The sequence below is a fragment of the Delphinapterus leucas genome, chromosome 11 (assembly GCF_059928025.1).
Source record: "Delphinapterus leucas isolate spDelLeu-1000000601 "Yukka" chromosome 11, BTC_Dleu_Yukka2, whole genome shotgun sequence".
NCBI lineage: Eukaryota > Metazoa > Chordata > Mammalia > Artiodactyla > Monodontidae > Delphinapterus > Delphinapterus leucas.
In genome coordinates, this window is record NC_143139.1 from 16,875,832 (window position 1) to 16,898,363 (window position 22,532).

General features: G+C 37.3%; 1 protein-coding gene across 1 annotated transcript in view; it reads left to right on the top strand.

The window, feature by feature from the left end:
• Positions 1-22,532, top strand: part of PDE3A (phosphodiesterase 3A) — a 303,878-nt gene that overhangs the window by 261,863 nt on the left and 19,483 nt on the right. Inside the window, exons 6-10 of the mRNA XM_022577720.3 lie at positions 7,393-7,612; positions 10,879-10,964; positions 13,918-14,072; positions 15,986-16,123; positions 21,572-21,683. Coding sequence (XP_022433428.2) covers positions 7,393-7,612; positions 10,879-10,964; positions 13,918-14,072; positions 15,986-16,123; positions 21,572-21,683 — 711 coding nt within the window. The remainder of the gene's footprint in view (positions 1-7,392; positions 7,613-10,878; positions 10,965-13,917; positions 14,073-15,985; positions 16,124-21,571; positions 21,684-22,532) is intronic.

The following is a 22,532-nucleotide window of genomic DNA, read 5'->3' on the forward strand; positions in this document are numbered from 1 at the left end:
GGCATCTTACATAAAAGGGTACAGATGAACTTATTCACAAAACAGAAGTAGAGTCACAGATGTAGAAAACAAACTATGGTTACCAGGGGTGAGTGGGGGAGGGATAAATTGGCAGGTTGGGACTGATATATACACACTACTATATATAATGTAGATTAATAATAACCTGCTGTTCAGCACAGGGAACTCAATACTCTGTAATGGCCTATATGGGAAAAGAATCTAAAAAAAGAAAAAGAGTAGATATATGTATATGTATAACTGATTCACTTTACACCTGAAATTAACACAGCATTGTAAATCAACTATATGCCAATAAATATTTACTTGTTTTTATTTTTGGCTATGTTGGGTCTTCGTTGATGCGCGTGGCCTTCTCTAGTTGCGGCAAGCCGGGGCTACTCTTCATTGTGGTGCACGGGCTTCTCACTGTCGTGGCTTCTTTTGTTGCAGAACATGGGCTCTAGGCATGTGGGCTCAGTAGTTGTGGCTCTCAGGCTCTAGAGCTAAGGCTTAGTAGTTGTGGTGCACGGACTTTATTGCTCCACGGCATGTGAGATCTTCCCGGGCCAGGGATCGAACCCTTGTCCCCTGCATTGGCAGGCAGATTCTCAACCACTGCATCACCAGGGAAGCCCTAATAATTAAAAAAAATAATAATATCCTTCTGTTTTGAAGTTACTCCAGGACACCAAGGCTTTAACTGAACTTGCCAACATTGCCACTGATTTTTCATGATGATTCATTCCTCGTATTCCATGCTGTGGAGATGCCCGCACTGTGCATCCTGTCTTCAGATGGTGGCACACAGAGGAGATTGGCCCAGTGGCCTGAGTACTCTCCTGGTCCTTACTGAGTTAAAAGGAGTCCAAGGTGAAGCTTACGAGTTGCAATTTTGGGCGCGCCTCAGGCTATTGCAACGTCATGCTGGTGTCTGCTGCCTCAGGCTCGCCCTGCGTTCCGTGCCCCTCCCTCCCCCCGCCCCCCCAACCCGGCCTGAGTGAGCCAGAGTGCCTGAATCAGCGGCTCCTTTAACCCCATCCTGTCTGAGCAAAGAACAGACGCCCTCCGGCGACCTACACGCACAGGTGGGGCCAAATCCAAAGCTGAACCCCTGGAGCTCTGCGAACAAAGAAGAGAAAGGGAAGTCTCTCCCAGCAGCCTCAGGAGCAGCGGATTAAATCTCCACAATCAACTTGATGTACCCTGCATCTGTGGAATAACTGAATAGACAAAAAATCGTCCCAAAATTGAGGTGGTGGACTTTGGGAGCAACTGTAGACTTGGGATTTGCTTTCTGCATCTAATTTGTTTCTGGTTTTATGTCTATCTTAGTTTAGTATTTAGAGGTTATTATCATTGGTAGATTTGTTTATTGATTTGGTTGCTCTCTTCCGTTTTATATATATATATAGATATATTTTTTTCTTTTTCTCTTTTTGTGAGTTGTATGTGTACGCTTCTTTGTGTGATTTTGTCTGTATAGCTTTGCTTTTACCATTTGCCCTAGGAGTCTGTCTGTCCGTTGTTTTTTTCTTTTTTCTTTTTTAGTATACTTTTTAGCCCTTGTTATCATTAGTGGACTTGTTTTTTGGTTTGGTTGCTCTCTTCTTTCTTTCTTTTTTTTTTCTTTTTAACTTTTTTCTTTATAATTATTTTAAAAAATTTTAAATAACTTTATTTATTTTCTTTCTTTCTATTTTTCTACCTTTTCTTCTGAGCCGTGTGACTGAAAGGGTCTTGGTGCTCCCGCTGGGTTTCAGGCCTGTGCCTCTGAGGTGGAAGAGCCGAGTTCAGGACATTGGTCCACCAGAGACCTCCCAGCTCCACGTAATATGAAATGGTGAAAGCTCTCCCAGAGATCCCCACTTAATGACCAGCAAGCGACAGTGCTGGACACCCTATGCCAAACAACTAGCAAGACAGGAATACGACCCCACTCATTAGCAGAGAGGCTGCCTAAAATCAAAATCAGGTCAAAGACACCCCAAAACACACCACCGGATGCCGTCCGGCCCACCAGAAAGACAAGATCCAGCCTCATCCACCAGAACACAGGCACCACTCTGCTCCACGAGGAAGCCTACACAACCCACTGAAACAACCTTAGCCACTGGGGGCAGACACCAAAAACAGCGGGAACTACGAACCTGCAGCCTGCGAAAAGGAGACCCCAAACAGTAAGTTAAGCAAAATGATAAGACAGAGAAACACACAGCAGATGAAGAAACAAAGTAAAAACTCACCAGACCAAACAAATGAAGAGGAAATAGGCAGTCTACCTGAAAAAGAATTCAGAATAAATACAGTAAAGATTATCCAAAATCTTGGAAATAGAATGGAGAAAATACAAGAAATGTTTAACAAGGACCAAGAAGAACTAAAGAGCAAACAAATAATGATGAACAACACAATAAATGAAATTTAAAATCCTCTAGAAGGAATCAACAGCAGAATAACTGAGGCAGAAGAACAGATAAGCGACCTGGAAGATAAAATAGTGGAAATAACTACCACAGAGCAGAATAAAGAAAAAGAATGAAAAGAATTGAGGACAGTCTCAGAGGCCTCTGGGACAGCATTAAACGCACCAACATTCAAATTATAGGGGTCCCAGAAGAAGAAGAGAAAAAGGGACTGACAAAATATCTGAAAAGATATATAGTTGAAAACTTCCCTAATATGGGAAAGGAAATAGTCAATCAAGTCCAGGAAGTGCAGAGAGTCCCATACAGGATAAATCCAAGGAGAAACACGCAAAGACACATATTAATCGAACTATCAAAAATTAAATACAAAGAAAAAATATAAAAAGAAACAAGGGAAAAACAACAAATAACATACAAGGGTATCTCCATAAGGTTAACAGCTGATCTTTCAGCAGAAACTCTGCAAGCCAGAAGGGAGTGGCAGGACATATTTAAACTGATTAAAGGGAACAACCTATAACCAAGATTACCCAGCAAGGATCTCATTCAGATTTGATGGAGAAATTAAAACCTTTACAGACAAGCAAAAGCTAAGAGAATTCAGCGCCACAAAACCAGCTTTACAACAAATGCTAAAGGAACTTCTCTAGGCAGAAAAAACAAGAGAAGGAAAAGACCTACAATAACAAACCCAAAACAATTAAGAAAATGGGAATAGGAACATACATATCGATAACTACCTTAAGTGTAAATGGATTAAATGCTCCAACCAGAAGACATAGACTGGCTGAATAGATACAAAAACAAGACCCATATATATGCTGTGTACAAGAGACCCACTTCAGACTTAGGGACACATACAGACTGAAAGTGAGGGGATGGAAAAAGATATTCCATGCAAATGGAAATCAAAAGAAAGCTGGAGTAGCAATTCTCATATCAGACAAAATAGACTTTAAAATAAAGACTATTACAAGAGACAAAGAAGGATACTACATAATGATCGAGGGATCAATCCAAGAAGAAGATGTAATGATTGTAAATATTTATGTACCCAGCATAAGAGCCCCGCAATACATAAGGCAAATACTATCAGTCATAAAAGGGGAAATCGACAGTAACACAATCATAGTAGGGGACTTTAACACCCCACTGTGACCAATGGACAGTCACCCAAAATGAAAATAAATAAGGAAACATAAGCTTTAAATGATACATTAAACAAGATGGACTTAATTGATATTTATAGGACATTCCATCCAAAAACAATAGAATACACTTTCTTCTCAAGTGCTCATGGAACATTCTCCAGGATAGATCATATCTTGGGTCACAAATCAAGCCTTGGTAAATGTAAGAAAATTGAAATCATATCAAGTATCTTTTCCGACCACAACGCTATGAGACTAGATATCAATTACAGGAAAAAATCTGTAAAATATACAAACACATGGAGGCTAAACAATACACTACTAAATAACCAAGAGATCCCTGAGGAAATCACAGGGGAAATCAAAAAATACCTGGAAACAAATGACAATGAAAACACGACAACCCAAAACCTATGGGATGCAGCAAAAGCAGTTCTAAGAGGGAAGTTTATAGCAATACACTCCTACCTCAAGAAAGAAGAAGCGTCTCAAATAAACAACCTAACCTTACACCTAAAGCAATTAGAGAAAGAAGAACAAAAAAATACCAAAGTTAGCAGAAGGAAGGAAATCATAAAGATCAGATCAGAAATAAATGAAAAAAAAATGAAGGAAACGATAGCAAAGATCAATAAAACTAAAAGCTGGTTCTTTGAGAAGATAAACAAAAATGATAAACCATTAGCCAGACTCATCAAGAAAAAAAAGGGAGAAGACTCAAATCAACAGAATTAGAAATGAAAAAGGAGAAGTAACAACTGACACTGCAGAAATACAGAGGATCATGAGAGATTACTACAAGCAACTCTATGCCAATAAAATGGACAACCTGGAAGAAATGGACAAATTCTTATAAAAGTACAACCTTTCGAGACTGAACCAGGAAGAAATAGAAGATATAAACAGACCAATCACAAGCACTGAAATTGAGACTGTGATTAAAAATCCTCCAACAAACAAAAGCGCAGGACCAGATGGCTTCACAGGCGAATTCTATCAAACATTTAGAGAAGAGCTAACACCTATCCTTCTCAAACTCTTCCAAAATATAGCAGAGGGAGGAATACTCCCAAACTCATTCTATGAGGCCACCATCACCCTGATACTAAAACCAAAGATGTCACAAAGAAATAAAACTGCAGGCCAATATCACTGATGAACATAGATGCAAAAATCCTCAACTAGAATACTAGCAAACAAAATCCAACAGCACATTAAAAGGATCATACACCATGATCAAGTGGGGTTTATCCCAGGAATGCAAGGATTCTTCAGTATACGCAAATCAATCAATGTGATAAAGCATGTTAACAAATTGAAGGAGAAAAACCATATGATCATCTCAGTAGATGCAGAAAAAGCTTTTGACAAAATTCAACACCCATTTATGATAAAAGCCCTCCAGAAAGTAGGCATAGAGGGAACTTTCCTCAACATAATAAAGGCCACATATGACAAACCCACAGCCAACATCATTCTCAGTGGTGAAAATCTGAAACCATTTCTCCTAAGATCAGGAACAAGACAAGGTTGTCCACTCTCACCACTGTTATTCAACATAGTTTTGGAAGTTTAGGCCACAGCAACCAGAGAAGAAAGAGAAGTAAAAGGAATCCAAATCGGAAAAGAAGAAGTAAAGCTGTCACTGTTTGCAGATGACATGATACTATACATACAGAATCCTAAAGATGCCACCAGAAAACTACTAGAACTAATCAATGAATTTGGTAAAGTAGCAGGATACAAAATTAATGCACAGAAATCTCTTGCTTTCCTATATACTAATGATGAAAAATCTGAAAGAGAAATTAAGGAAACACTCTCATTTACCATTGCAACAAAAAGAATATAATACCTAGCAATAAACCTACCTAAGGAGATAAAAGACCTGTATGCAGAAAACTATAAGATACTGATGAAAGAAATTAAAGATGATACCAACAGATGGAGAGATATACCATGTTCTTGGATTGGAAGAATCAACATTGTGAAAACGACTATACTACCCAAAGCAATCTACAGATTCAATACAATCCCTAGCAAACTACCAATGGCATTTTTCACAGAACTAGAACAAAAAATTTCACAATTTGTATGGAAACACAAAAGACCCCAAATAGCCAAAGCAATCTGGAGAATGAAAAACAGAGCTGGAGGAATCAGGCTCCATGACTTCAGACTATAAAAAAAGCTACAGTAATCAAGACAGTATGTTACTGGCACAAAAACAGAAATATAGATCAATGGAACAGGATAGAGAGCCCAGAGATAAGCCCACGCACACATGGTCACCTTATCTTTGATAAAGGAGGCAAGAATATACAATGGAGAAAAGACAGCCTCTTCAATAAGTGGTGCTGGGAAAACTGGATAGCTACATGGAAAAGAATGAAATTATAACACTCCCTAACACCATACACAAAAATAAACAGAAAACGGATTAAAGACCTAAACTTAAGGCCACACACTATAAAACTCTTAGAGGAAAACATGGGCAGAACACTCTATCACATAAATCATAGCAAGATCCTTTTTGACTCACCTCCTGGAGAAATGGAAATAAAAACAAAAATAAACAAATGGGACCTACTGAAACTTAAAAGCTTTTGCACAGCAAAGGAAGCCATAAACAAGACAAAAAGACAACCCTCAGAATGGGAGAAAATATTTGCAAATGAAGCAACTGACAAAGGATTAATCTCCAAAATTTACAAACAGCTCACACAGCTCAATATGAAAAAAACAAACAACCCAATCCAAAAATGGGCAGAAGACCTAAAGAGACATTTCTCCAAAGAAGAGATACAGATTGCCAACAAACACATGAAAGGATGCTCAACATCACTGATCATTAGATAAATGCAAACAATACTACAATTAGGTATCACCTCACACCAGTCAGAATGGCCATCATCAAAAAAATCTACAAACAATAAATGCTGGAGCGGGTATGGAGAAAAGGGAAGCCTCTTGCACTGTTGGTGGGAATGTAAATTGATACAGCCACTATGGAGAACAGTATGGAAGTTTCTTAAAAAACTAAAAATAGAACTGTCATATAAGCCAGAAATCCCAGTACTGGGCATATACCCTGAGGAAACCATAATTCAAAAAGAGTCATGTACCACAGTGTTCATTGCAGCTCTGTTTACAGTAGCCAGGACATGGAAGCAACCTAAGTGTCCATCGAAGGATGAATGGATAAAAAAGATGTGGCACATATATACAGTGGAATATTACTCAGCCATAAAAGTAAACGAAATTGAGTTATTTGTAGTGAGATGGATGGACCTAGAGTCTGTCTTTCAGAGTGAAGTAAGTCAGAAAGAGAAAAACAAATACTGTATGCTAACGCATATATATGGAATCTAAAAAAAAACAAAACAAAAAAAACTGGTTCTGAAGAACCTAGGGGCAGGACAGGAATAAAGACGCAGACGTAGAGAATGGACTTGAGGGGAGCGGGAAGAGTTAGCTGGAGTGAAGTGAGAGAGTGGCATGGACTTATATATACTACCAAATGTAAAATAGATAGATAGTGGGAAGCAGCTGCATCGCATGGGAAGATCAGCTCGGTGCTCTGTGACCACCTAGAGGGGTGGGATAGGGAGGGTGAGAGGGAGGGAGACGCAAGAGGGAGGGGATATGGGGATATATGTATACATATAACTGATTAACTTTGTTATACAGCAGAAACTAACACAACATTGTAAAGCAATTATACTCCAATAAAGATGTTTTAAAAAAAAATGTTGCAATTTTGACTTTCAAAGACATTTATTTAGGACTTAATAACTCTCTTTCTTTCTTAGGTTCCCTAGTGAAAATTTCACCTCTTTCCTCACCCTCTTCCTCACCTCTCCATGGGACCCCTGCCAGCAGCCCAGTCAGCAAAATTTCTGCAGTGCAGTTTCCAGAATCTGCCGATGCAACTGTCAAACAAGGCCTAAGTTCTCACAGGACCGTAACTTACACTCACAGTGCCCCTGACCTTTCTCCTCAGATCCTGACTCCACCTGTTATATGTAGCAGGTAAGGAATTCATATTGTTAGCTGGAGTTTAATAATAAAACTAATACTGGTTTTCCTCTTAGGAACACTCACCACCAGTCCACGCACCTCTGTGTAAGTTGCCCAAAGTAGTTGACAGGAAAGTACAAATAATGTGATTTGTGTTGAATAGACTGGCAGAGAAAGTTTTCAGTGCTTTTCCATTAACAGAAATTTGCGAGTCCATATAGTCCATACAGCTAATCTTTGGAGATGATACAAAATAATGTTTTGTCTGCTTGAGGATGGAGGATGCATAAAACATATAATTCAAAACTCATATCAAGTCATTTGGTATAATTTGATATTTTGTTGGGATATTTTTTACTTGTTCTCCAGGGAGGATTTTATATTGATTTTAAAGGTACTTCTTTTTATCTTAAGTTTACAATTCCCATTTTAACGCTTTAAAAATATGCAGATAACACATGGCACATTATGGCTGGACTCAAATGGATCTCTGAATACATTGAAGCAATTGCTTGTACTGCTCTGTCCTATTGAAACTGAATGACAGAGTATTGTCTCTTACAGGGGATAAGAAAAAAGAGCCTAGCGTGATAAGACTATTTTGCCCACACGGTCACTAAGAAATAAATACCTCCTCTTACTGATTAACATATTATTGTCCTTCAGTAATAGCTTTATCTTGAATAACTGATCTTAAAGCATTACAATCTTTTTCTTAAGTAGAGAAGAGTTGAGTATTTTAAAACTAAGTTATAATCGTGAGAGTGCCTTGAATAAAATATTTTTCCCCCTAAGGTTAATGAGGATAGCTGTTTGAATAAATTAGTTACATGTTAGTCTTCTAATATCAAATGTTGGGTCACAGACCCAGACTTGATCAATGAATTCAGGTTTAAGCCTCACAAATTTCATTTTCTGATCGTTTGTTCAGAAATTCTATGTTAAATGATTATTTCTTCTTATAATCTTTATTTTTCCTTCCTTTCTCTTTACAAATAGTTTCAAAGGGAAAATCACTTATGTTTGTTTGGCCAGGACCAGAGTGAAAAGTTATTCCACCATCCAAAAGTTATTCTGCTGCCTTCTATATAATAGCATTTTTAATAAAATAATTTCTGCGGGATGTTAATCCCATCTTTTATCCCCCCCCCAAAAAAAGTATGCTCTGTGGTAAAACAGGCCTATCATATTTTCCTCTTAGTGATTCACAACACACCTCACTTTATTTAAAGCTCTGAGAAGTCCTGCAAAAGGAAAACCTCTTGAGTTTTGTTTCATCTGGTGATTTCTGACTTTATTTGACCACAGAACCAATTTCTTTAGGTTAACACCCAATAATTGCCCCTAGAGCTAGTGTTTGGTGGAACACCCTCAAGAAACACTTTTTTTTGTGGTGTGCCTCCCGAGCCAAGATGAAGCCTCAGGGAGTCACCGGCATCAAGGACATCTGCTTCCAGCACTTTGTTTCTAGGGAGACGCTCCCGCTGTGAGCTCCAGACTTGTGAGAAATAAATCGCCTAAAAAAAGAACAGAGAGGTTCAGAAAAGATGTACCGCTCACTTAGCTTTTCTCACCACAGTCTATTTTTTTGTATTCTTAGCAGAAAGAATGTAATAGGATTTTTATAAAAGAGGTTTTGGAGAAAAACAAGGGAATTTCATTGTCTACTTGTTCAGTAATGTTTATAATTCCAGTAGTGTGTGTTTTATTTGTTTGGGCTTTATAAATCTATAATTCAAACCATGTTTTATTATTGCCTTCAAGGCAGCCACCCATGTAGGCACAGAGAGCTCCAGAAACACATGACTAATTATTATGGTTTCCCCCACTGAACTTGAAGGATTTGGCATTGAATCCCAGTCTCTTGGCTGCTGTAATGTCTATGCAACAAGCTGGTTTTTTTGGCAAAAGAGGTAGTCTATTTGAACTACTCATTTAAACGTTCCTTTTAAGTATTATCTTGCAAAGAAAAATCTTCAAACTAATAAACTCTTACTTTTACCAAGTTTCATCCAAACATGTAAGCCCATCATTTACAACTATGGGCTTTTTCCTTGGGTTCTGTCATTTTCTCTTGAGTCCCTAAATCAGGCTGATAGGATTTCATAATTAGAAATATTTTGTGTGTGATGCTTTCTGCTTACATTCAAGGCTTGAAAAATAAATTTGCTTTGGATGAAAATGCTCTAACCGGGAAAGGCTTATCTCTACTACATATATAAACACAATTCAGGGGGAAAAGGTGATGAGATATTTAATATATTAACTTATAACATATCACTCTTCTCTTTTCCTTTTACAGTGAGTAACCTGTGGCTGAATAACAAATAAACAAAAACTCTCTGAGACCCTTTCTAATATTAGGCAGAATGAAAGAACCCAGAAGCGAAAAACAGAATTAAAATCTAATCATAAAGTCTCTAAATAAGATAAGTGAGAGAGGAAACTTGCCAGGCCATTCGTGGGGTTACTTTGTAATTTATTAAACAGTCAAAACTGTTGAGAAAGGAAAAGTATCCTACATCCTCCACTGTTAAAGAACCCTGCCCACTTCTCTAGTACCTTCATTTTTCTCCATTACCCACAGGGCACTCCCTTGGCCTGTTTTTCTCAACTAGCAACCTTTGTGGTCAGTTTTACATCCACTCTTCATCAAAATGTACGTCTACTTTATTCATTTCCTTAGAGCCTTAACAGGGGAACTGATCAACCTGAAAAAATAATTTTTATTTTGTGGCAAAAATAAAATTAATCTACCATTATTCTATTTTCATGTATGCAATCTATTCTTAAAGGGCTCTTTGGACATAAAATCTCATAAGCCATAGAAATAAATCTAATAATGAGGCTTTTAAGCAGACACAAAGGGATTCCATTGGGAAAGATATTTTTGACCAAATACACATCGGCACCTCCAAAATCACTACTGTAAATAGGTAGCAGACTATTCCAGGATTCTCTAAATAATGTAAAACAAAATATTGCCAGTAGTTTCACCTCAGGTATGGTCTAGATCACGGAGGAGCATGAGAGTTGAACAGAGTTTTTGATCCTTTGTATTGACACAGCACACTCTCCTCCCCACACACACACAAAGAAACCAGCATCCTACATATCAACATCCATGTATAAAACAAAATGACTTCTTTCCATCAAACGAATAAGTAGAATGTAGAAATATTTGATTATTGTTACTTATCTAAACGTATGCGTACGTGGTGTGTCTATGATTTTCTGAAAAGAAAGGACCTACTTACAGCTGTTCCATTATTTCTCAGCTGTGGCAGACCATATTCCCAAGGGACTCCTGCTGATGGGCCCCTGGAGAGGAGTGGGGCAGCCATTCGGACACCAAACAGAACTGGTAATTCTTTATTGGATTCTGTTCCTCAAATTGGAAATTGCTTTACTTGATTTTTTTTCTGATCAAAAAGGTAACATATGTTTTTGATTTTTTAGATTACAAATTTAAAAAGACAATGAAGGAAATCAAAATCATCCATAATCCTAGTACCTAGAGTTAATCATAGGTTAAATTTTGATGCAAAGCTGTCTAAAATGTTTCTATACATCTACACACAAATGACTATATTTTTGAAATGAGAGGCCTTTTTATATAATGTATAGAACTCTACAGAAATGTTATTTTATCTTGGATATTGGAGGGTCATCTATTTTAGGGTACTCTGTGGAGATCTCCATTGCACACCCTGAGAAATGACCCTGCTTAGATCACTGTAAACTTAGGGAAGAAAACATACTTTTTCCTTGAGGCAGTATTACACAGAGGTTCAGAAAAATAGGCACTGGAGCCTTGTTTATATCCTGATTCAACTTCTGACTCACCTGTAATCTCTGTTTCTCGGTTCCTTCATCTGTAGAATGGACATAAAAACGGTACCTACCAAACAGGATTATTGTGAGAATTAAATTACTAAAGCACTTATTATAGTATCTGGGTCACTGTAAGTAGTGTTTGCTGCCATAATTACTGTAATAATTATTATTTTATTTTTATTGATGCAATCCTAGGGACTTGCTATCAAAACCAAGTTTGCTGAAAGCTTGCAAGGTAGAAAAAAATGGCTTTCATGAACTTTAGACTTTAGGATAATAGAGTGACCTAAGAATGTTTCTTAATTATCTGCTCCAGGATTTCTTGATAGGTACTCAATAAATATTAATTATTTGCCCACGAGAATGGTGTGCTGTGGCAATGGACAAAGGTCCAGGGACATAGGCAAGGAAAAATCAAAAAGAGAGTTCTGTGTTCTGAGAGTTACCTGATATTGTAGACTTATCTGATATTGTAGCTCTCTGAAGTGAGAATATTCCCTTCTCTATGTCCCTCATCTCTCACTCTATTGAGGCTGATAGAATAAGGGGAGTGTTTCCTTATCACCTTTCGTCTCCTGCAGAGCTGTGGCCTTTGAGTGTGCTTCTTCATTTTGCTGCAATTTCTGGGATTGAAACTTGTCAGTTACACTTTCAGATTGTGTCTGATTCTAACCTAGAAAGCTGTTGCATGAGAAAGATGGGAGAAAGATGGGTCCTTGGAAATGTCCTACAAAATACTCCTGATTGGAACAGGCTACATAACAAAAGCCATTATTCACCAGCAATATGAGGACATATGACAAACCTAGACTATCCAAAGCAATCTTGAAGAAGGAGAACAAAGTTAGAGGATATATGTCTCCTGACTTCAAGACTTAAACCACAGTAATGGACAAAGTGTAGTGCTGGCATAAGTGTAGTGCTGGCAAATAGAATCAAATGGAATAGAGTAGAAAGCCCCACATTAGACCCACACCTACACAGTCATTGAACTTCCAACAAAGATCCAATTTTCCAATCTAGTAGGGTTGGAAAAAAATGAATCTCACTCCCTACTTCACACCATATGAAACATTATTCTGAGATAGAGCACAGACCTAACTGTAAGAGCTAAAGCAATAAAACCTCTGAAAAAAAACACAGGCAGATATCTTTGTGATTTAGGGAAAGGCAAAGATTTTGTAGGCCATGGAAAGCAATAAACAGGAGAGAATAAAAAGCTAGGCTTCATCAGGAGTATAGGAACTCAGGTCAGTCTGCATGAGTTCGATTCTGGTGACAGAATTTACCAGCTGTGTGCTCCTGGGCAATTTACTTAGCCTTTCTGTGCCTCAGTTTCCTGTCTGCAGAGTGAGGATAATAGTAACACAATGAAGCCTGCCTCAGGATTGTTAAGAGGATTCAACGTGTTAGTGCAAATAAAGTGCTTTCCGTAGTATCTGGTGCATAGCAAGCACTCCATAAACTTCATTCAGGCGCTTTATTCAGCTAAGAGAAGCTTCCTGAGGTCTTTACCCCAGAAGCGTGTTCTTCAGACACTCGATATTTACCTGCTTGACCCTTTGGTTAGCACAGTTCAGTGCTGAATGCAGTGGAAGATACGTGGAGAGGGGCAGAGACGGAAGAGAGCGCAGATCCCTAGGGATCGAGATTGGATACATAGGACCTGCCATGCTCTTTAGCACATGCTATGGCTGGTATGTTCTACAGACCACTTTGTTCTTGGGTGTCAACTCAATTTCTCCCACCCATGTGCCCATTCTCGAGGTAAGGTTCTAGTCAGCTACTAGGTGGTTTAGTGTGTTGGGGCATGGATAAAGGAAAAAGAAATATAAAGTCATAGGATTTTATATGATACACATGAAGTCATTTACAAAACAGAAACAGACTCACAGATATAGAAAACAAACTTATGGTTACCAAAGGGGGAACCATAAGTTACCAAAGTGGGGAGGGATAAATTAGGAGTTTAGGATTAGCAGATATAAACTACTATATATAAGATGGATAAACAACAAGGTTTTACTGTATAGCACGGGGAACTATATTCAATATCCTGTAATAAACCATAATGGAAAAGAATTTGAAAAAGAAAATGTCTACACGTCTAACCAAATCACTTTGCTGTACACCAGAAACTAACACAGCATTATAAATCAACTATACTTCAATTAAAAAAAAAGGTGTAACTTTGAAAGTCAAAGGATTTTTAAAAGGTCGGAACTACTGATCTGAGCGTTATTATTGAGGAATTATTGAATGTCCTATAAATCACAGATCATAACTCCATCTATTTTACAGTGTTTAAAAAATGTGTGCTTTTTCCCGCCCTATAATCCTATATTCTTGGTGTGTAAGCTCATGAAAGCAGTATTTCCATAAACACTATATCGATCATGTGCATTTTAGGAATATTCACTTAAATGGGACCCCTTTTTCCTTTGCAGCTTTCATAATAGGCTGTTCTCTTTTAATTGCAGATGACATCACTCAAGTTACCTCTGATTATGAAACCAATAACAACAGTGATAGCAGTGATATTGTACAGAACGAAGATGAGACTGAATGCCCCAGAGAGCCTCTGAGGAAGACATCAGCTTGCAGCACCTATACTCCTGAGGCCATGATATTCCTGGTAGCCCCCCATCGCTTAACTCATTCATTTACTTGAGAAATTGGTTTCTATGACAGGAATTGGCTTAGAAATAGATCCCTGAATCATTAGGTTTGAAGATCTGTGTCACTTGGGTTATACATGTATTATAGCCCTCCCTATATGTATCAACACAATTTTTCTCTATCCGAGTCTTACTGGTATCTTAACGGTCCTATTATTTAGTGATTAAAAACAGAAGTATTCATCTCCACAACTGATTACAGATATTTCCTAATCCAATCTAAAAATGTAAATGTGCATAGGAAGATTAATTATTTCAATCAGTAAAATAATATTTTATAAATATCAAGCAGTCAAAATGAAATATATTAGTTATCGTAGGGCTTCTGTTGGTTCTTCTCTAGTACCTCCTTGATTTAGAAAGTGAGCCAATATTTATTTTCCTTGTTAAATTAAACCAGGTTTACATTGACACTTGCTACCCATTAAAACACCTTTTAATGATGATGTATTTTGTGTGTTTAAAAAGATCCACTTAAAGAGGATAAAAGCATACATTTGAGTCTGGTTAGTTTGGGGGAGGCAGCAATGGTAGAAAATAGTTGACTGTCATGTGATTATCAATTGCTGCTCTTATCATTTTTCTTTTACCTGATTTACCATTTATACTTTTAAATCAAAGAGATTCTCAGATAAAATAACGTATATGGGGCTTCCCTGGTGGCGCAGTGGTTGAGAGTCTGCCTGCCGATGCAGGGGACACGGGTTCGTGCCCCGGTCCGGGAAGGTCCCACATGCCGCGGAGCGGCTGGGCCCGTGAGCCATGGCCGCTGAGCCTGCGCGTCCGGAGCCTGTGCTCCGCAACAGGAGAGGCCACAACAGTGAGAGGCCCGCGTACCGAAAAAATAAATAAATAAATAAATAAAATAACGTATATGTCTCCTTATCCTCATTATTTTCTATTTTTTTGGTAAATAAACTCTTAAGAATGTCTTCATTTGGGACCAGTTATAAAAATGTTTTCTCATATATACAGTGTGTGCTTTTTGGAAACCATGGATGACATGAATTAAATTAAAATCCCTGAAAATTGTAGTAATTGTAACTCTACAGGATTAATGCTGATTTTGAAGCAGTAATATAAATTGGACCAATTAGAGTAGGGGTGATTTACTCCCCCTCCCCACTCGTGTTTCTTCTTTTTTTTTAAAATTTATTTATTTATTTTTGCTGTGTTGCGTCTTCATTTCTGTGCCAGGGCTTTCCCTAGTTGTGGCGAGAGGGGCCCACTCTTCATTGCGGTGCGCGGGCTTCTCACTATCGCGGCCTCTCTTGTTGTGGAGCACAGGCTCCAGATGCGTAGGCTCAGTAGTTGTGGCTCACGGGCCTAGTTGCTCCGCGGCATGTGGGATCATCCCAGACCAGGGCTCGAACCCGTGTTCCCTGCATTAGCAGATTCTCAACCACTGAGCCACCAGGGAAGCCCCTCATGTTTCTTTTGAGAGTTCAATATAAGCCAGGAATCCTCATCTCAGAAAAATTTACATAAAAATATAGAGCTAAGTTTGCATACAATTTCAGTGTTCTGAAGTACTTGAATCTTTATTTAAGAACTCCACAGAAGACTAAAAAGCAGTTATGTTAATTTGTGAAAGAAACATCTAATTTTTCTATAGCGTGTATGAACCAGGAATAGGCAGGCACTTAATAATGTAAAATTCATGGTCTGAAACAGCATTAAGACCTTTTCTCCTTACCTTGGGGGTCGATGTTTTGTTCATTTTGATTTTTTTTTTCCTGAAGACCACTCATTCACCCTAAAGTCATTTATTTCAAGTAAACTCCATTGTTGAATTGAATTTACCAAAGAAGGAGGAAATTGCTTTGTAGAAAAACTACACGCTGTTAAAATATTTTTATCTTCACTACAGGACAAACCAATTCTTGCTCCTGAACCTCTTGTCATGGATAACTTGGACTCAATTATGGAGCAGCTAAATACTTGGAATTTTCCAATTTTTGATTTGGTGGAGAAAATAGGAAGAAAGTGTGGCCGTATTCTTAGTCAGGTAAGAAATGCATTCATACATATGACTATAAATGTAAAAAAAAAATTCCTTGTTTGTTTAAATCTCTGTACGTACTTAACATCAGTGGTGAATATTAGGTGGAGAAAGGAAATTTCAGTACCCAACATTCTGTAGATTCCTTGCTGGTGGGATGAAAAAAAAAAATTAGAACTTCAAGTGAGTAGAATATCATGTTCTGCAATTAAAATATTATGTATTTTCTAAGACAAAATGGAGGGGGCAGGGATACACAAGCAAGATAGAGAAGTGATCTAAATTCATAGAATTCAGCAAAAGAAAAGCTGACCCAAGCCCTCACAAGAAGAAAGCTGCCAATTTATAAACACTAATTTATTGTCTGTGATTATTTCCAATGACTATTTTTTTTAACTTTTGAATAGTATAGTGCTTACGCCTTATCAAAAATAAGATATTATGCAGTAGTATGTTTCCTCCAGTGCTGTGAGAAACACATTAGAGTTCTTTGTATTTTAATATGGAAAACACCTTTAGGTATCACAAGAAATATAGAATACGAACTATTACTGCATAACGAGCCTTTTTTTTCCTTAAGTATTTTTTCCTTAAGCTCAGCTACTTTCAACGTTTCCCAAATAAAGAAACGTTTTGTTTCTCTGAAGGAGAAAGAAAACATACAGAAATTAAGAATTTGAACACGTTTGTTCTCAATAAATAAAACGAAACAAAATGGATTTGCTCTATTATTGAGCCCGTATCAAAACTCTTAATTAATGGGGATGATGGAATAATATTTATCAGCTTATCTTAATATATTTTAGGTGAGTTCTTACAGATTGAAGAAATATCACAGCAAAGATACTAAAGACTATCAGGTTTGTTAATATCAGATTTAGGTGAGAATTCAGGACCCACATTTACTGGAGCCTCTAACCCTTCCCTGCAAAACACTAGAAAAGGAATCACTTGTTGGACTGATTTCTACTCCATGCAATGAAGACAGGCTTTCTTCAGATCTCGGAGCAAGTATGAGTGTAGAACTTTGGGGTGAGGGTTCCTGATCCGTGAAGGTTTGAAGGAAGAAGATAGAGCGGGCTTTTCCCTTGCTCTTCAGTTCCTCAAACATGAAGTGCTAGGCTAGTCTCCAAGAAGAGAAATGTGTCCCTGCCTTAAAGGAACTCCCATTCCAACAGGGAAATTAGATACGTGTCAAAATAATGACTTGCTACCTACAGAAGAAGTATGCTCAAATGACAGATGGCTTGTGAAGCTCAAAATAATTACAGTTTCCATAACATGTGGTTGTTGCCTCTACTGGACTCTGTTCTCACCATGACACGTTGAGAGCCAGAGTGGCAGCCCTTGCACTTTGACTAAGAGATACTACCCCTTTCTTTTTTTTGTTAAAACATTTTTTTTATTAATGTAACATTTGTTTATGATATTATACAAGTTTCATGTGCACATTGTATTTCTTCTTCGGTAGATCCTACCATGTGCTCACCATCAAAAATGTAGCTTCCATCTGTCACCGCACAGTTGACCCTCTTTACCTTTTTGCCCTCTCCCATCACTACTCTGTTCTCTATGTCGACATGTTTGTTTTTTTGTGGTTTGTTCATTCATTTTGTTTGTGATATTCCACATATAAGTAAAATCATTTTATGGTATTTGTCTTTCTCTTTCTGACTTATTTCACTTGGCAAAATATCCTCAAGGTCCATGTATGTTTTTGAAAATTAATAGTCCCATTTTTCTTCTCTTTCTTTCTCCTCAATGCTGAGCAGCATCTTCAGCATCTTTTATGCTCGCTGATCTTGAGGGCATGTTTAAGGGTAGCCGTTTTATCCAGTCCACCTCTGCCTCACGCCTTGGGGCTTTTCCAGGGAGGTTTTGTATCCTACTCTCTGAAACTCATTGCATACCAGAACTCTGAGGGAGTGCTTTTACCTGGAAATATGCCTGTAATGGTGCCACAAGGAGATGTGGCAGTGGGCCAGGAAGTCTTCCTTCTCTTCTACTGGAGAGTGTGTTCCCTGGGGTGGAGAGAAAAATCTCACATTGTTTTGTTGATGTATGTGTCACAGACTTCCCAAAACTTTACAACTTAATCTTCAGAGTAACTTGGATGCAGGTATTTCTTTAAATCTCTAGTTGATAGAAGAAAAAACTGAGACTTAAAATATACTGTTCATCTAAAGTCATATTGGACACAGGATTTGATATATCTGTATATCAGAAGTTCAGGCTTTTTACCTTCATTTCAAATCCTTTTCAGCCCCTCATAAAATGCATTTATTTATTATATTTTCAAACTCTCAGAATGGCGAGTCTGAGAAAGTAGAAAGTGGTTATTATAGCAGTTGGTTTTACAGAACAAGTGACTGTACCAAATAACACTGCAGGTACCTAACCCCCTTGGAGTTCTGTGAATGGGGATTGTGGGGCGGGAGGGTGCAACTTAACCAGTTTTGCCACAAAATGTTTTCTAAAAGTTGTGAATACAAGTAGACAATAGAAAGATTAGATATAATTAACAATTAGATTTTTGTATCTTTTTTTCCAGTTATCTTTCAAAACTAAATACATAACTGTACGGTCCTTAGTATGTCACTGTTTATTTTTCCAAAATACAAAACACTGAACTTTGAGAAAAGACAACTTTATTTGCCTTGCTGTGGGTTTTTTTTCTTTGATTTGGGTTTATAAGCACAAAAAACATGAAATTTTCACTGTGTAAAGGCATATTTTTTTGTACTTTAGTGAGACTTCAGGACAGCTGAAATGAATTAACTTGAACATTCCAAGAAATCACCTTTTGGCTGAGACTACACAGAGAAAGTCTCACTTCAAAAGACTTTTAAAGAGACATATGTGCAATGGAAATGATTTCCCAGCCTTAACATACTGCCTACCTTTTTGATGATTATCATGTTTATTTTAACAAATTTAAAAGGACATCATTCAGATTTTGGAAGAGTATTTACCTTTTTTGGTTACCAGTATTTACCCAGTTAACAGTGACTTTTCTTTATTCACGAGTTTGGATCATTGGCCGTTGATTTTTAACAGCTTCTTGGTGAAAATTCTCCTATTTTAAAATCATACTCTAAAATATCTTGTCTTAATTTTTCAATTCATCTTTCAAATGTTTTAAGAGAATAATAGGAAACTTTAGTCATTTGCAATCCTAACAGTATTGCTTTTCAAATAATGGTGGTAGAATTTGGAGCAGTTAAGAGCACACCGCTTGAATTCTGGTCTGATAATGTGTCAACTGTGTGATCTTTTACAAGTCATTCGACTTCTCTGTGCCTTAGTGTCTTCTGATTTCAAATGTTAGTAATTAACAGTATCTATCTCATAAGATGCTCTTTGGATGAATTAATATAAATAATTAATATATGTAAACTACTTAGAGCAGGCATCACACATATTAATGCCATATGTATATACACACACATATATGTCAACAGATGCAGCTGCTGTTATTGTTATAAATAATTTTTATTGAAGTAACATGCATAGTTAAATCCACTGGGTATTTATAAACAAGAACTCAAATATAGTTTAAAGCAATAGTATGCAGAAGATAACTAAAAGAAGAACTAGCTTGAAATATGACAGAAACCACAAACTTAACTTTGTTACATTTTTAAAGAGAGGAGGTGGAGATTTTATGTAACACAGAAAAAGGGGAAAAATTAAATATACTTGCCATTCAGAGTGAAAAAAGCACGTATACTATACGTACTCTGTTCCCAATGGGCAGCCACAGTGCTCCTTTTAGAACTTAAGTTAAATAAATTAAGACACTTTCCTGCTCCAATCTCTTCAAAGGCTCCATACTTCACTCAGTGTAAAAGTCCTCATAATGATCAATCTGGCTGTCAAACAGCAAGATCACAACCCACACAGTACCACTCTACAGTTACTAACTTAAATTTTACTCCTGTCCTCATTCACTCTGTTTTAGCCATGTTGGCCTTCTTGCTGTTTCTTGAGTATAGCAAACATACCTCGGAGCTTTTGCTCTGTCTTTTTCCTCTGCTTAGAAAACTCTTTCCTCAGATATCCCTGTACCTCACTCTGCATCTCCTTCAATTATTTGCTCAAAGTCACCTGAATGTGCCTCTTCTAACCACCATATTTAAAACAGCAATTGCCATGTCCTCCCTTGCACTCTGAACCTCCATCCCTGCTTCCCTTTTTCTCTTTTCATATAACATCACTTTCAGTCACAGTGTATACCTTACTAATTATGTCTATGGTTTACTGCCCTACCCTGCTAGACCATAAGCTCTTTTAAGGAAAACTTCGTTGTTTTGTTCATCTATATATATGCCTTGTAGATGGAAAATTGTCTTAGAGTAGGCACTCAAAAGACATATGCTGAATGAATAAATCACTTTTTTAGTTATATATACCTGTGTATATATGTACACAAATACATACATAATATATGTAACTGATGAACATTAAGTATCTAATTAAAAAATATTAGTGAATTTGAACAGATTTAAAGTCAATAACAAAAAATAGAAAAGTAACCGTGAAGTATTATATCAAAGATTTAGAAGAAATATTTCAAGAGAATTTTAAGAAGGAATGCAAATAACAAAAAGGATGAATATTTCTTTCTTAAGAGTCTCCTGAATTATAACCAGTACTGTGCCTTTGTGACATAAAGTGAGGCCACTTTAAATGGTGCTGTACTCCATTCTGCCATGTGAATAACCGTTTCTCTCCCCATTACCTTCTTCTGTGCCTTTTTCATGTTTTTCTTTCTCCCTCATTTGCATATCAAATATGCCAATTACATCCAGAGCTATTTACTTGATTTGAATCTCCAGAGCTATGAAAGTAATTGGAAGGAGAATAGATATTCAAAGGAGAAAGAAGACAATTGAGGAAAAGTAGCTTAAACATTTTTATTCATAGTGGATTAGAAATCTTTCTTCTCTGTGTATTTCAACCAAGGCAACCTTTTCTCTCTCATAATTCTGTCCTCTTATTCTTCACTAAGGCACAACTCTGAATCCTTTATCCTCTAGAAAGCTTTTTTTTTTTAATTTATAAAATTAGTCCGAATTAAAGCTTTCTCTCCTTCTTTATTTAGCACTTATATATTATACAATTAGCAGTTTACTCAGTATTATTCTCTTATTACTGATATCACATGCAATTTAGTACCTTGATATGTTTCTAGAGTGTATACTGGATTTTTTGGTTGGCTGTTTCTTGGGTTTTATGTCTCTACCTTTAAAAATAGATTATATACCCCTTATCAGGGATTACAAGGGCTAGGACATGGAGGTCTTCAATATCTATTTATTGTTCCCAGTAAGTGTCTCTACGGGCAGTACATTAATATGGTTGATGGAATGTACACTTTTTTCTCCATTTTTCTCTTTACATCTAATACACATTGAGGGATGTTTTGTAAGGCTTTGTCTTTTTCTTTCACAGGTATCATACAGACTTTTTGAAGACATGGGCCTCTTTGAAGCTTTTAAAATTCCAGTTAGGGAATTTATGAATTATTTTCATGCTTTGGAGATTGGCTACAGGGAAATTCCTTGTAAGTATAAGAATTAATACTTTTAAAATCCATTGAATTTGTTATGGGTAATGGGATATTGAATTATTAGCTACTAGCACAGAATTACACATTGAAAATACCCTGTATGGCCACATGGTATAGTGATTAGGAGATAATAGTTTATGTTAGAATTCTGATCCCTTTACATATCAGCTGTTGGAGACCCTGGGTTTTACTTAATCTCAATGTGCCTCATTTTTTTTTTTTTTTTTTTTTGCGGTACGCGGGCCTCTCACTGTTGTGGCCTCTCCCGTTGCGGAGCACAGGCTCCGGACGCGCAGGCTCAGCGGCCATGGCTCACGGGCCCAGCCGCTCCGCGGCATGTGGGATCTTCCCGGGCCGGGGCGCGAACCCGTGTCCCCTGCATCGGCAGGCGGACTCTTAACCACTGCGCCACCAGGGAAGCCCTTGCCTCATGTCTTAATCTGTAAAATGGGGATCATAATGGCTGCTTCATAGGATTGTTATGAGGATAAAATGATGTAATTATTCTGAAGGGGTTATAACAGTACCTTGCCCATAGTAACTCCAATTTAATTGTGTGCTAAATAAATAATTAAATGTTAAATTTATTGCTCATTTTATAATATACCTCCCTCATTGGGTGAATTCTCAACCTTTATTCTGGCATCCACAGAGTTAAATCACTAACTATTAAAGTTTTTCAGGATAAGATAAAGCTGGCTGGGAGTAGAGGGGCAGGAGGATGATGGTCTAATTAATAAAATAGGAGAGACATCTGGAAGTGGTTGTAGAGAAATTACTAGGAACATTTTAAAAATCAAGATAAATGTGAAGACCAAAGAAAGGACACAACCAGGGTTCAAA